We start from the raw sequence: 16,700 nt of genomic DNA, 5'->3' as shown, positions 1-16,700 counted from the left end.
ATATTTATTCTCAATCAATATCTTCAATGGAAATGGCTTCTTCTTCTACGTATCTAGTTAATGTTAGTTCTAATGCACTATCAAATAAAGAAAAATTCTCTGCTTTTAACTTGAACGCGATGACTTGACTTAAAGGATTGATCATATTTATTATTTCTTTGTTTATCGTGTTTTTGGGCAGTGTGAATATAATTGAGTCAACCTGATTTTATTTAACTAATGATTTTAAAAAGAAGATGGTTATATAGTCGTATTATATTTTTCAGAAAACAACTAACAAAATTCATTGGGAAAAGAACATTCGATTCAATAGCAGTAACTTTAACCAATAAACACCAGTCAATATTGTGAATATTGAGGACAAGGATTGAAGTAGCAATGTCAGGTGATGAAGGTGATATTTGGGCCGTGGCTGTATTGACTGGAGTAAAGCCTGGCGATAACAATCCTCTTATTTTTGCTGTTATAAATGGTGATATTGAAGGTGTTAAGATGATTATAGACAAAGGTGCCAATATTGATACTAAAGATGTCTTTGGTAAAACTGCGTTTCACTATGCTATTGAAAATGTAGGGAAGTTTATTGAGGATAAAATTGAAGCTAAGGATATGATAAAGACCGAGATTGTGAAAATGCTTCTAGACAATGGTGCTAGAATCGATGCTCAAAACCGATATGGTGAAACCCCGCTACACTGTGCAATTGAGAATAAGAATATTATATTGACTGAGTTACTATTAAGGCACGGAGCTCATGTTAATGCCAGAGATAACAACGATTTAAGTCTACTTCATGTTGCAGTTTGGACGAGTTGTTTACAAATTGTTGATTATCTGTTAGATTATGGAGCTGATATTAATGCTAAAGACAAAACCGGACGAGCTCCAATATTTTATGCTATTTGGAATGGTGATTTGAAAATTACTCGGTTACTTTTAACTAGTAAACCTAATATAAAAGATAGTCCTCACCTGCTAAATATTGCTAGTCAAAAGGGATGCATAGAAATTGTTCAAGCTCTTTTGGAACATGGTGCTGATATTAATGCTAGTGATTCAAATGGGCTAACAGCATTGCATTTTACTGCTTTAAGTGACTCTTATAGTGACTTTGAACTGCCTGAAGATAGTCTGCTTGAAAGATATGACTACTTAAAGGTAGATCCAAATGGACCAATAGCAGTGCGTTGTGTTACATTGAGTCATTATTCAAATGTATATGTATTTCATTTTACTTCTTATAAAACTTTGAGTGATATGGTGAAAGTGTTTTTAGAGCATAATATTAATGCTATTCATATGCCTTCAATATGTAATCCTGACCCTAATCTGCAATTTCTTAAGTGAGAAATTGCTAAGCTACTTATAATTAAAGGTGGAAAAGTAGATACTCAAGATATAAATGGCGTAACAACACTTCATTATGCCATCGAAAATGGATATACAAAAGTTGTAGAAGCTCTTATGGAATATAATCTATATGCTAATCTAGAAACAAACAGAAATATCGTACCGCTCCATCTTTCTGCTAAAAAAGGAAATGGAGAACTTAGTGCTATGCTTTTGAGCAAAGGAGCGGATATAAATGCTAAGCAAGAAGATGGAAGCACTGCACTGCATATTGCAACTACACATGGCCATATAGAAGTCGTAAAATTATTGCTAGAACGTGGTGCTGAAGTTGATTCTAAAACTGTTAGTGATGTTACACCACTCCATTTCTCTGCTAAATTGGAGAATAAAGAAATTTGCCAACTACTTTTGAGTAAAGGAGCTTATGTTAATGCTAAGGAAAAGAATGGGACCACCGCACTTCACATTGCAACTGAAAATGGTTATATAGAGGTTGTAAAAATATTATTAAAATTTGGTGCTAAAGTTGATTCTAAAACGGAAATGAAATTAAATCATTTCGTTTAAGAGTTACAGTTTTCGATTCTGAAGAAAAGAACCAACTGTATCGCGAATTTTTTTGCATGAATAAAAGCGAAATTACGTCACTCCACTTAGCAGCTGAAAGCGGTAGTAAAGAACTTTGCAAACTGCTCTTGAGTAATGGAGCTCATGTAAATGCTAAAAAAGAGGATGGATTCACTCCATTACACATTGCAACTCGTCGTGGTTTGATGGATGTTGCAAAATTATTGCTGGAATACGGTGCTGAGGTTGATTCTAAAACTAAAAGTGGTATTACACCGCTGCACTTGGGAGTGGTTTGGTATACACATCAAGAGTACGATGAGTACAGTCAAGAGTACAGTCGTAATGTGGAGTTTATTGACACTTTTTTGAAATTTGGTGCGAACATTAACTCTATAGATATATATGGCCGTAAAGAAATTCACTTTGCTTGCATACAAATAGGGATACCTGACCTTCTTACTGAGCAACTTAAGATAGATATGTGTGAAACGCTTTTGAAGAAAGGAGCACATGTGAATTCTAAGGATATGGATGGAACCACTCCACTGCACATTGCAGTTCAAGAGTGTTATGTATGTCTTTGCTTGGTATTGCTGAAATTTGGTGCCGAGGTTGATTCTAAAACGGAAAGTGGCGTAACACCACTGCACTTGGGAGCCGAACATGACGATAGAAAATATCTAGGAATTTTTGAAACGCTTTTGGAAAAAGGGGCCAATGTCAATGCTAAGCAAAAGGATGGAACAACTGCACTGCACATTTCAACTCAATTTTCTAATACAACGAAAGTAAAACTGTTGTTAAAATTGGGTGCTAATGTTGATTGTAAGACGGAAAGTGACATTACACCACTCCATATCTCTTCTCGAAAAGGAAATGAATATAGTTTTGGAATGCTTTTAGATAAAGGGGCTAATTTAAATGCCAAGCAAAAGGATGGAACCATTGCGCTGCACATTGCAGCTGAACTGGGTCATTTAGAGATCATTCGTGTTATACTTTGGGATAAAGGAATACTATTGAGGAGGAGGGACGGTGTTAATATAAATGCGAAGAAAAACGATGGATTAAGTGCTTTGCATATTGCAACTAAGTTTGGTCAAATTAAGGTTGTAAAGATGTTACTAGAATACGGTGCCAAAGTTGATTCCAAAACTAAAAATAACATCACACAATTGCATAGTGCTGCTCAATGTGGTTCACCAGAGATTGTTAGATTTCTTTTGGAATTTGGTGCAGATATTAACTCAGTAGATGATGCCGGCAAAACAGCACTTCACATCGCTTGCAATTACACTGAGGATGGTGAATTTATGGGCAAAGGAGCTATTAGTGGTCTTGTACACCACATAGTGAAACTGAAAGCAGCGAATTTGTTTGTAAGTGACCAGAATTTAGTTTGCTACTATCAATGCTTCAGACTACAGAAATTCAGGGATTTTCAGAATGAATGTGAACTCGAAATAGCAAGCATGAAGTGTGAGAAGATTATTTATGCTAAGTTGACATTTTATGATATTTTGGTAAGAAGCCAAGGCTCATTAGCAATATATATGAGGAATGAAAATATAGTACAAGTTTTAAAATCAGTGGACATTGCAGCAAAATTTCCTATGTATGCCAGCATGATAAAACACAATTTCAGAGAGGCAATGGTGAGGAAAGAGTTACTTGGACATGAGGGTGTAATTTTATATTTTCTTTTCAACGAAGCTACTGGGTTGCCACAAGAATGCAGCGAAAAAATATTGAGTTACCTGAGTAATGAAGACTTCAGAATGTTAATTGTGGCGTTTCAACCACAATCGAATAACTACTATATGAATTGAATACTTTATGAATAACTACTACTTTTTGAGGAATAACTACTTTAATTCCGAGTCAGTTTTTAATAACATTGTGATTTTTACAGTGTTGTTACATGATATAATATTTATTAGCACAAATGTTTTATTAAGCATTGTTAATGTCAGGTCCGAAAAACCTTTATTGGCCTTGCTTAATACAAAAATACAACAACACAAGTATCACACACAAAGATACACCTTTAATTTCAAATTTAATTTAAACATATTTCTGAAAATGGTACCTATGTATCATATCTGTACCCACAAACTTTCCCAATTTTTCAATACCCATAAAACTTCTATCATTTAACATAATATTCACCCATTCTCCCCTTACATAAAATTCGGTAAAATTTGCTCCCTTAAACCATTTAATCCCTACAAAAAATAAATAAAATCATCTTTCCAATCTCCAGACATTAGGCTTAAGTAAGGACCTATCTTCGACTTTACCCTTCCAAGATATATTTTCTTGTCACTGAGCAGGAAAAAAATCCCCCTTACTGATATTATCCACTTTAGTTTCTCCTTTTCAAGCCCCGCCTTAAAATATGAGTTTGATCCCCATGCTTTCTACCATACAGAGAGAGACGGGCACGCGGTTATATCACAATATCATTTCTGGATGTCCTGTTCCTCTAAAGCAATCCTTAACTGGTCGGATTCTACCCCCATTTCCTGCCTTAGCTCTTTCCTGTTTTTACGCCGCCTATATTCTCCACAATTTTCTAAAATATACCTTTCTTGGTTAGACAAATTAGAGTTTTTGAAAAAGTCTTGTGGGATTGGTTTGATTTTAGTTAATTAATTTTGCTGTGAGTGGATGCCAAAAAAGTAAAGTTGGGCATTAAACAAGGAGATTTTACTAGCCAACATTGCTTTTTCGACAACTTTTCACATTGAAATAAACCAATCAGTTCTTCCTTATTTTATTTAAAAAAAAAACTCCCAAGTCGATTTCGAAAAAAAGAGTGTATTTTCTTGTGTTGCATTTATTCGAATACATCATCATTGCACTATTAATTACTATTATTTTCATATTGCAGTGTAATATGTTAATCGCTATAATATTAATTAAAATTAAACGTCAATAACACAACGTAACTTTTGCAATGACAAATCACAAAATAGTCATAATTTGAATGAGATGGATGTTATTATCTGGTCGATTGACATCCAATTATCAATATTTGGCTTCAGTTTTATTAAGAATAACAACAAACTTTCCTTTTCTGTGATATTCAATCTGCTTATTTTTTTTGTTAAAAGGTTTGTAACGAAAATATAACTTTTTTTCCAAGATATGACCAGGAAAATGCTATCAAAACCTTTATCGCAATTTTCCACAGTCCAGGATATTTTTCGGGTATTTCTGCCTGCAGCCAAAATAGTTGATATCCTCTGTTAAATTCCACCTTCACATCTTCTTTAGTGCTAAACTCGAGCAGATCCTCTTGTAGAATCACGTTTTCCACTTTCATTCCCCCATGTGTCTTGGAGAGCTGCCCTAGGGAGCTAATTATTGTGGTAGAAAGTTTAATAAAGAATGTTTTATAGACACAGAAGTTATAATTTCAAAGTTTTTAGTGCTATTGCTTGATTTAATTTTTTTTTTCTGTTTTTTTTTTGTGTCTACGGTCACTGGCTTTTAAAAATAAAAGTATATTTATATGTATGTGCAGGATAATTTTTTTTTGTTTTGAGCTCTGATCTTGCTCTAAATTTATTTGAAGAAAAGTAAGTTCTTTGTTTTCATTTTTTTTTTTAATATTATATTCATGGTATTTCGGGGAGTTTGCCTTCAGAAACACGGCTTTCTGTATTTTAATCTTTCACACTGGAATAACTCTTTTGACTTTCTGTCTCGCCCAAATTCAAAAAGGCAAAGACCTTTTTTTATCCTCTAATCACTCTTCGCAAAGGAGTGTTTTTGCAAACACTTTATCAAACAAATTTATGATCCATGAGGGTATTTTCATCTTCAGAACATTCAAATCTGATTTTGGAGTCATCATGCAGCGCAATTAAGTGTTAAGCCTTGTCTCTGAATATTCTCATCAAGGCGATCAAGGCATTAAAACAGTAGCACTCAAAAATATAGGCCGGCTAGTTGTTTCAAGAAAAGCTGCAAACCTTCTTTTAATCGAGGCTACCCTCTTTTAATTGTAAGTTAGTTTCATTAAATTCTTAGAACAAAGCTGTCAAATATGCGATATCTGCTTTCAAATTGATCAAGTTTTCTTTTATATCTTGATATGTCCTTTCCATAACCTCCATTACTTATTAAAATTGAATAAAATCTTTTTTTTGGAATGCATGGACCTAAGATCAAACTCTGCACGTGTCCCTGTTTGACGGTGATAATACTCTTAGTTTAGAGTGTATCTATTTCTGATTCTAAAATATAGGTAGTACTGGTATTTTCAAGCAGCTACCTGAGCTGACAGGAGGAGGGGGAGTTTTCGGATTGGGAATTGGAGTCACCTTTTTAAACCCCAAACCCTGTTCTCTAATGTTGACAATTTATTGACTGTTAAAAATACTTGTCTTATCTCTTAACTCTTATCCTAAAGAATAATTGCTTATTGTCATTGGTGTGTAAGATTGTATTAGATAAGTTTTTAAATAAAGTGATATCTGAATCTAAGGACTTTTTTTTAACGATTTCAACCAAGAATAGAAGGGGGAAGCTTGTTATTTCAGCTTCTATTCAACAATTACAGAGAAATTAATCTGAGTAGGGCTCTAAGGCCTTTGATTTCTAAAAGCCAGAATATAATCTGTACTTTACTGAAAAAATGTGCATTGTCAGTTTGATATGCATATGCTGATTTTTATTCCTTAAAATTTTTATTAATTTTGTTTTCTTAAAGTTATAAGTAAAAACATTAAAAAGAACTTTTTCAGTAAAGTAAAAATTATATTCTGGCTATTAGAAAGCATATGGTTTAAAACCCTATTCAGATTAATTTCTGATCGTTTTGAGTTTGATTTATTTTAATTTCTGTTTCTTTTGGGTTTCATTTATTTATTGATACTGATTTGTGGTAGTTAGTATGCTTGGTACATTATTTGATTCTATTTTTGTTCATTGTTGGCATAATGGAGCTCTTTAATTTTTTTGAAGAACTTATTTTGTGCAAAAAGTTTTTTTTGATTAATTCCTGTTCGTTTCATATTGACATAGTCTTTTTCAGGGAGAAAGACTGAGCCGCGTCTAAAGTTAAACAACCGTCCCTTCCATAAAAACCTTTAATACCCCCTAAGCATAACTTACAACCCTTTCCCCTAATCTATGGGGTTTGTTTGAACTCCAAAAGCCTTGTTATATGATATTTAGACTATTTTGAATAGCATAGCTATCTCAAAACTTCTATTAGACGCATTTCGGGGCAATATGACGTGTGTGTAGGGGGGAGAGGGTAGTTGCCATCTGATCACTTTAACTCTTAAAAAGAGCACGAGCGTTTGATTACCAATCCAATAAGCCCTCTTTGAAGTTTATATGACCACACTTTCTATAAAAATCCTATATGTCCCCAAGGCAAAGCTTACAACCCATTCAATGAGGCCTGGGAGGATTTGTTATCCTCAAAGATATAATTTCCAGACCACTCTGATAGGCTTAACAAAATGGCTATATCACAATTTTTATTGGAAGTGTTTGGGGTAATGATGGTTGAGGAGGGAGACATTTGCCCTCTGATGACTTTCGACTAGTAAAAAAGGCACTAGTACTCTCAATTTCCAACTGAATGAGCCCTTTTTGAAGTTTTTACAATAAAACTTTTTTTTATAAAAACGTTATATGCCCCAAGGGCATAACTTACGACCCTTGTCCTGAGGGCTCTGGGGGGAGGGTTGTCATCCTCAAAGATATAATTTCCAGACCTTTCAACTACACTGAACAAAATGGCCATATCAAAATGTTGATTGGAAATGTTTGGGGAAATAATTGACGTTAGGGGGTGGGGTGATTCTCTCTTTGATTACTTTCGACTATTGAAAAGGGCAATAGTCCTCGACTTCCAATCGAAAGAGCCCTTTTTGAAGTATTTACGACATTAATTTCTATATAACATTATATGCTCCCAGGGCATAACTTACAACCTTAGCCCTGAGGGTTGTTGGGGGTTGTCATAATGAAAAACATAATTTCTGGACCCTTCAACTATGTTCAACAAAATAGCTATATCAAAATGTTGATCGGAAGTGTTTGGGGAAAATGATGGGTATAGGGGGGTATTTGCCCTCAGATTTCTTTTGACTATTAATATGGGCACTAGCCCTCTCAATTCCATATTGAATGAGTCCTTTTTGAAGTTTTTACGAAAATCTGGCTAGGACCTAATTTCCAGAACCTTAAACTACGTTGACCAAAATTTCTATCTCAAAATTTTGATTAGATGTGTTTGGGGAAATGGTGGGCTTGAGAGGGGCATCAGTTGCCCTCCCATCACTTTCGACTATTAAATAGGGCACTAGTGCTTTCAATTTCCAATCGAATGAGCCCTTTTTGAAGTTTCTACGACAACACTTTCTACAAAACCTTATATGCCCCCAGTTCTAGGTGAATACCCCCGAAAAATACCCCCTCCCCCGCGGAAAATATCCCCCGGAAAATACACCTCCGTGGAAAATACCCCCCGCAGAAAATACCCCCTCCCCACCAAAAAAACCCCTTCCCGTGGAAAATAAGGCTTTCCAAATTTGAGAATTGGATTTGAGTTTTTTTTCCGTAGGGAGAAGGAGTTTTGGTACTTGTGTGTTATGGGCAACTCACTCAAGTTTACGCTGTGTAAAACTCAAGAACAAAGCAGGTTTTCAGCTTAGCGCGAGACAAAACAAAGAAAAGTGACAGAATATTGGGAGATATATGATTTGGGCTATATATTTGCATATAAGGGGGGGGGGGGTAAAGTAGTTGGATACTACTTTACCCGGGGGGGGGGTCAGAGGAGAGGGGTGCGTGGAAGGATCTTTCCTTGGGGGAAGGGAAATTTCTATGAAGGGGGCGCTGGATTTCCCAGCATTATTTAAAAAACGATCAGAAATTAAATAAATAAAAAAAGTTTTTTCAACTGAAAGTAAGGAGTAACATTAAAACTGAAGAAGACATGGGTGTTGTCAGCCATACTCCTTTTACTTTTTACTCGTTTTGAGTTTGTCTAGGATATCTATTATAATTTCTGTTTTGGCTTTACAATACACTTATATTTCTATCTATCTAATATGCAGAATAATTGTACCAAACACATTTTGCATGCAGTCCCGCTCTGCTTACCCCCCCCCCCCTAATGTGCAAATCAAAAGCGCAAAATTATTTCTAAAGTAACCAACAAACTAACTAAAAAACACGTGTGTTTTCGAATTTTGCACATTGTAAACTTGAGTGAGTGGCGCTTAATACACAAGTACCAAAATCCCGTCCCTCTACGGAAATTAAAAATAAAACTCAAAAAAATTCTCAAATTTGGAAAGCCTTATTTTCCACGGGGGGGGGGTATTTTTGGGGGGAGGGGAGTATTTTCCGGGTGGGGTATTTTTCACGGGGGTTATTTTCCGGGGTTAAACGCCGGCCACCATAGGGCACTAGCGTTTTCAATTTCCAATCGAATTAGCCCTTTTTGAAGTTTCTACGACAACGCTTTCTAAAAAAAAACCTTATATGCCCCTAGGGCATAACTTACAACCCTTGCCCTGAGGGCTTTGGGGGGAGTGTCATCCTCAAAGACATAATTTCCGGACTTTTCAACTACGTTGAACAAATTGACTCTCTCAAAATTTTTATTGGATGTGTTTGGGGAAAGGGTGGACGTGAGAGGGGTTTTAGTTTTCCTCCAATCACTTTTGACCATTAAAAAGGGTACTAGCCCTTCGAAATTTTTTAAGTACAACAACGCTCTATAAAAACCTTATATGCCCCCAGGGCATAACTTCCAACCCTTGCCCTGAGGGGTGAGGGGGGGGGTGTTGATCATCCAGAAAGACATAATATCCAGAACTTTCATCTACATTGAACAAAATGGCTATCCCACAATTTTGATTGAAATTTTTTTGGGGAAATGGCGAGCTTAAGAGAGGGGCTAGTTGCCCTCCAATCACTTTCGATTATTAAAAAGGCCGCTAGCCCTTTCAATTTCCAATCGAATGAGCCCTTTTTGAAGTCTCTACAAAAACGCTTTCTATACGACACCTTATGTGCCCCCAGGACATAACTTACACACCTTACCCTGAGAGGTTTGGAGGGTTTATCATCCTCAAAATAATTTTTTCCAGAACTTTCAACTACGTTGAACAAACTGGATATCTCAAAATTTCAATTGAATGTATGTGGGGACATGGTGGGCCTGAGAGGGGGTTAGTTGCTCTCCCTTCACTTTCGGCTATTAAAAAGGGCACTAGCCCTTTCACTTTCAAATCAAATGAGCCCTTTTGAAGTTCTACGACAACATAATCTATAAAAACCTTATATGCCTCCAGGGTATAACTTACAACCCTTGCCCCGAGGGCACGGGGGGGGGTTATCATACTAAAAGACCTAATTTCCAGAACTTTTAACTACGTTGAACAAAATGAATATCTCAAAATTTTGATTAAATGTGTTTGGGGAAATAGTGGGGGTGAGAGGGGGGTTAGTTACCTTCCAATTACTTCCAACTATTAAAAAGGGCACTAGCCCATTCAATTTTCAATCGAATGATCCCTTTTTGAGTTTTACGACAAAGCATTCTATAAAACCTCATATGCCCCCAAGGTATAACCTAAAACCCTTGCCCTGAGGGCTCTAGGGGGTTGTCATGCTCAAAAGCATAGCTTCCAGAACTTTCAACTACGTTGAAAAAAAATGGCTATCTCAAAATTTCGATTGTATGTGTTCGGGAAAATGATGGGCGTGAGAGGGGGGTTAGCTGCCCTCGAATTACTTTGGACTATTAAAAAGGCCACTAACCATTTCAATGTCCAATGGAATGAGCCCTTTTTGAAGTTTCTACAACAACTTTTTCTATAAAAAACCTTATATGCATAACTTACAACCCTTGCCCTGAAGGGTGGGGGGGGGGGTCGTCATCCTTAAATACTTAATTTCCAAAACTTTCAACTACGTTCAACAAAATGGCTATCTAAAAATTTTGAATGCGAATTTCTAATTGAATGCGCCCTTTTTCAAGTTTCTGCAACAAAGCTTTCAATAAAAACCTTATATGCCCTTAGGGTATAACTTATAACCCTTTCCCTGGGGCTCTGAGGGGGTTATCATTCTCAAAGACATAATTTTCGGAACTTTCAACTATGATGAACAAAATATCTATCGTAAAATTATGATTGGATGTGTTTGGATAAATGGTGGGCGTGGAAGGGATGTTAGTTGCCTTCCAATCACTTTCAACTATTAAAAAGGGCACAAGCCATTTCAATTTCCATTCGAATGTGCCCCTTTTGAAGTTTCTACGACAACACTTTGTATGAAAACCTTATATGCCCCCAGGGCATAACTTATAACCCTCTCCCTGAGAGCTGTAGGGGGGCTTTCATCCCTAAAGACCTAATTTTCAGAACTTTCATCTACGTTGAACAAAATGGCTATCTCAAAATTTTAATTGAATATGTTTGGGGAAATGATGGGCGTGAGAGGGGGGTTAGTTGCTCTCCATTCACTTTCGACTTTTAAAAAGGGCACTAGCCCTTTCAATTTCTAATCAAATGAGCCCTTTTTGAAGTTTCTACCCTTTTTGAGCCCTTTTTGAAGTTTCGAGCCCTTTTTGAAGTTTTTGAACACTTTCTATAAAAAACCTTATATGCCCCCAGGGTATAACTTACAATCCTTGCCCTGAGGGTTTTGAGGAGGTTGTCATCCTAAAAGACCTAATTTCCAGAACTTCTAACTATGTTGAACTTTTAACTATGTTAATGTGTTTGGGGAAATGTTGGGCGTGAGAGGGGGGTTAGTTGCTCTCCATTCACTTTTGACTATTAAAAAGGGAACTAGCCCTTTCAATTTCCAATCAAATGAGCCCTTTTTGGAGTTTCTACGACAACGCTTTCTATAAAAACCTTATATGCCCCCAGGTTATAACTTACAAACCTTGCCCTGAGCGCGGTGGGGGGGGGGGGGTTGTCATCCTCAAAGACAGGGTTTCCAGAACTTTCAACTACGATTACCAAAATTGCTATCTCAAAATTTTGATTATATGTGTTTGGGAAAATGGTGGGCGTGAGAGAGGGGTTAGTTGCCCTGCAATTACTTTCGATTATTAAAAAGGCCACTAGCCATTTAAATTTCTAATGGAATGAGCCCTTTTTGAAGTTTCTAAGACAACGCTTTTTATAAAAACCTGACATGCCTTCCAGGGCATAACTTACAACCCTTGCCCTGAGGGCTGTGGGGGGGGGGGCTGTCATCATTAAAGACCTAATTTCCAAAACTTTCAACTACGTTGCACAAAATGGCTATCTAAAAATTTTGATTGTATGTGTTTGGGGAAACTGTGGGCGTGAGAGGGGGTTTAGTTGCCCTCCAATCACTTTCGACTATTAAGGGCACTAGCTTTTTGAATTTCCAATTGAATGCGCTCTTTTTCAAGTTTCTACGACAACGCTTTCAATAGAAACCTTAGATGCCCCCAGGGTGTAACTTATAACCCTTGCCCTGAGGGGGCTATCATCCTCAAAGACCTAATTTCCAGGACTTTCAACTACGTTTAACAAAATATCTATATCAAATTTTGATTGGATGTGTTTGGATAAATGGTGGGCGTGGAAGGGGTGTTAGATGCCTTCCAATCACTTTCGACTATTAAAAAGGGCAGTAGCTATTTCAATTTCCTATCGAATGAGCCGCTTTTGAAGTTTCTACGAAAACGCTTTCTATGAAAACCTTATATGCCTCCAGGGCATGAGTTATAACCCTTGCTCTGAGGGCTGTAGGGGGTTTTTCATCCTTAGAGACCTAATTTTCAGAACTTTCATCTACGTTGAACAAAATGTCTATCTCAAAATTTTGATTGGATGTGTGGGGTATAAAGATGGGCGTGAGAGGGGGTTAGTGGCCCTCCAATCATGTCGACTATTAAAAAGGGCACTAGCCCTTTGAATTTACAATCGAATGAGCCTTTTTTGAAGTTTCTACGACAACGCTTTCTAGAAAAATCTTATATGCCCTAGGGGATAACTTTTAACCCTCGCCCTGAGGGCTGTGGGGGAGTGTCCTCCTTGAAAACATAATTTTTATCTGGAAGTCAACTACGCCGAACAAAATGGCTATCTCAAAATTTTGATTGTATGTGTTTGGGGAAATGGTGGGCGTGGAAGGGGTGTTACTACTACTACTACTACTGACAACTCACCGCAGCACCAAGTCGCCTGAGGCCAACACAACTACGCATGCTCCTCCTCCATCCCAATCTATCCAAAGCCTCCCTTTTTACACCCGCCAATGAAGTTCCCATTTCCTTTAAATCTTTCTTTATGACATCCTCCAAACCTAAACGAGGACGACCTACTTCCCCTTTAACCATAGACGGTTGGCTAAAAAGGACAATCTTCGGCAATCTGTTACCCTTCATCTGCACAACGTGGCCTAGCCATCTCAACCTTTCTTTCCTTATAGCCCTAAAAAGCGGGATTGAACCTCATTTTTCGCAGAGCCCATCGTTTGAAATGCGGTCAGACAGCCGGGTACCCAGAACAATCCTTAAGCAATTTCTCTGGAAAATATTTAGTAAATCTTCATCCGCTTTTTTTAGCGCCCGTATTTCAGAGCCATATTTGACCACTGTCATCACTGTGGCTTCCAATATTCTACTCCTGGTTTGCATACTTATCTTCATCTTCTTCCAAACTTTTTTTTAACTGTGAAAAAACACCCTGAGCCTTGGCTATTCTACTTTTGACATCTTCACTGCTCCCACCATCTTTACTTAAATACTACCGAGATAATTGAAGCTGTCCACCTGATCATTCTTTTCATTACCCAACGTATCCTTTTCATCTTCACTTATTCCTAGCCTTAGTGACCTAGTCTTCTTAACATTAATTTTCAAACCAATTCTAGCCCCCTGAACTCGCAAAACCTCTAAAACTTCATTCATTTTGCTCAAAATTTCACCTAAGATTCTTAAATCATAAGTTGCCTTCCAATCACTTTTCAAACAGTTCGTGGTAACTAACTGTAAGTAAGGAGCGACTCGGCTCAATGGTAACCAAAACTCTAGAAAACGGTATTTTGATACAAATAGATGCATCAAAAGAATTGGATTTTAATGCTGATTTCAAATATATAAGTTTCATCAAGTTTAATCTGACCCATCTAAAGTTACGTGCCTGAGAAAATTTGGCTGATTTTCGAAAAAAGGGGGAACGACCCCCTAAAAGTTATAGAACCTTAATGAAAATCACACCATCATATTCCGCGTATCAGAGAACCCTACTGTAGAGGTTTCAAGCTCCTATCTACCAAAATGTTGAATTTTGCATTTTTTGCCAGAAGAAAGATCACAGGTGCGTGTTTATTTGTTTTTGTTTTTTTTTTCCCAGGGGTGATCGTATCGACCCAGTGGTCCTAGAATATCGTGTGAGGGATCATTGGAATGGAAATTAAAAGTTCTAGTGCCCTTTTTAAGTGACCAAAAAAATGGAGGGCAACTAGGCCCCCTCCCACGCTCATTTTTTTTCCAAAGTCACCTGATTAAAATTTTGAGATATTCATTTTGTTCAGCATGTTCGAAAATATTATAAGTATGTCTTTTAGGATGACTTAATCCCCCGGAGTTCCCGGGAGGAGGGCTGAAAGTTATGTACTTTACCCAATGTTAACATATAGTATTGGTTATTGGGAAGTATACAGTACAGACGTTTTCAGGGGAGATTTTTCCTGGTAGTGGGGGGGAGGTGGGTTGGGGGTTATGTGGGAGGATCTTTCCATGAATGACGTTTTCATGGGGGAAGGGACACTTCTATGAATTGGATGCTCGACCTCCCAGCATTATTTAAAAAAAGATCAGAAATTAAATATAAAAAAACAAGTTTTTCAACTGCAACAGCTTCAACATCAAAACTTTAAACGAACAGAAAATAATACATATATGACTGGGTTCATCCCCTAGTCAATACTCACTCTTTAAGCCAAAGATTTTGTAGTACTTTCATAAGAGCTATTTATTCTAATTAACGGCCTGTGTGATCAAGCGGTCATTTTTAAAGAATTGGAACAAAATTCGAACTTTCGCTTAAAGAGCAAGGTATTAATTAGGGGGTGAACCCCCTAATATACGTATTAATAATATATGAATATAGAAGTTCTTTACGTAAGTTAATTCGTAAGTTGCGTATATTTATTACTAATAAAAACGTTCGTAAATAAAATTAAACAAGTTTCGAGAAAGCCATTTAACCAAATAAAACTAAATTAATAAGAAAATTGTGTTTTAATTATTCATGTACGGTGAGCCAAGATCAAAACCTGTATTTATTCAAAAATGTTCAAAAATTAAATAAAAAAACAAGTTTTTTTAACTGAAAGTAAGGAGTGACATTAAAACTTAAAACGAACAGAAATTATTCCGTATATGAAAGGGGCTGTCCTCTCCTCAACGCCTCCCTCTTTACGCTAAGGTTTGACTTTCTCACAGCTATATTTTTTAAAACAATAAAGAACTTTAGTATAAAGAGCGGGGCATTGAAGAGGAGACAGCCACTTTCATATACGGAATAATTTCTGTTCGTTTTAAGTTATAACGTCACTCCTTACTTTCAGTTAAAAATATTCTTTTTTTTTAATTTAATCACTATTAAAAAGGGCAATAGCCCTTCCAATCGAATGAGCCCTTTTCGAAGTTTCTACGACAACTCCTTCGATACGAAGTGCCCTGGTATGGAAACCAAAAAAAAAGTAATACATTGTGCCAACATCGTTCTTTACTTAGGCAGCGCTATTGCGCTGCATATGATGCACGATGCGAACGTTACATAAGTAAATCGTGAAGCTGTTGCGACTGTCAGCTCTTAAGGACACTCTAGACGGTCAATCATTTTGATCAAAAGCTTCCATCAATCGATGGGCGTGTGCTTCGATGAACCTTCAATCGACTCTTCAATCAACCCTTTGTAGGGTGTTTGAAGATTATGTGGAACCACAATGGCATAGCCCAAGGTTTATTGGGAAAATATAAAAATTAATGTGCATAGGATTATTTTATAGCCAACCAGTTAAAGGTAAATCTTCATTCCAATTGTTTCCATTATTGTTGTTTTCAATAAGTTTACAGGGAAATTATAGACTTCTAGGGGATATGCCAAATATTTATTATTAGGGGTATGTCACCAAAACATCTATAGATTGTATGTCATTAAAACAAAGGTCAAACTCCTTAAGGTGTGGTAATGACCCTCTATGAAGTATAGTTCTGTCTTGGCTTTTTCTACAATTAATCAAAAAAACTTTTTGCACAAAATAAGTTTTTAAAAAAAAGTAAAGAACTCCATTAAACCAAAAATGAACAAAAATAGAATAAATAATCTACCAAGAATACAACTAACTCAAATCAGTATTAATAAATAAATGAAACCCAAAACAAACAGAAATTAAAATAAGCCAAACTAAAAACGAGCAGAAATTAACCTGAGTAGGGTTCTAGACCCAATGTTTTATAAAATCCAGAATATAATTTGCACTTTACTGAAAAAAATTCAAATGAATTTACTGAAAAAAATGTGCATTGTCAGTTTAATATACATATGCTGATATTTATTCCTTAAAATCTTAATTAATTTTTAATTTCTTAAAGTTATAAAAGTGAAAACATTTAAAAGAATTTTTTCAGTAAAGTACAAATTATGTTCTGGCTTTTAGAAACCATAGGGTTTAGAACCCTACTCAGATTAATTTCTGCTCGTTTATAGTTTGACTTATTTTAATTTCTGTTTGTTTTG

General features: G+C 36.3%; 2 protein-coding genes across 2 annotated transcripts in view; both read left to right on the top strand.

Annotated features, from left to right (window-relative positions):
• Positions 1 to 1,920, top strand: part of LOC148951600 (uncharacterized) — a 41,675-nt gene extending 39,755 nt beyond the window's left edge. Inside the window, exons 2-3 of the mRNA XM_089091159.1 lie at positions 267 to 1,312; positions 1,376 to 1,920. Of these exons, the coding sequence (XP_088947285.1) occupies positions 379 to 1,312; positions 1,376 to 1,920 (1,479 nt within the window). The 5' untranslated portion in view covers positions 267 to 378. The remainder of the gene's footprint in view (positions 1 to 266; positions 1,313 to 1,375) is intronic.
• Positions 1,921 to 1,976: 56 nt separating this feature from the next.
• Positions 1,977 to 16,700, top strand: part of LOC148951599 (uncharacterized) — a 54,427-nt gene continuing 39,703 nt past the window's right edge. Inside the window, 1 exon segment of the mRNA XM_089091158.1 lies at positions 1,977 to 3,750. Coding sequence (XP_088947284.1) covers positions 1,977 to 3,750 — 1,774 coding nt within the window.

The sequence above is a fragment of the Artemia sp. Qi Xiang Cuo genome, chromosome 6 (genome assembly GCF_049724085.1).
Source record: "Artemia sp. Qi Xiang Cuo chromosome 6, ASM4972408v1, whole genome shotgun sequence".
Lineage (NCBI taxonomy): Eukaryota > Metazoa > Arthropoda > Branchiopoda > Anostraca > Artemiidae > Artemia > Artemia sp. Qi Xiang Cuo.
The sequence above is the reverse complement of the archived record's forward strand: the minus strand, read 5'-3'. Positions and strand labels throughout refer to the sequence as shown.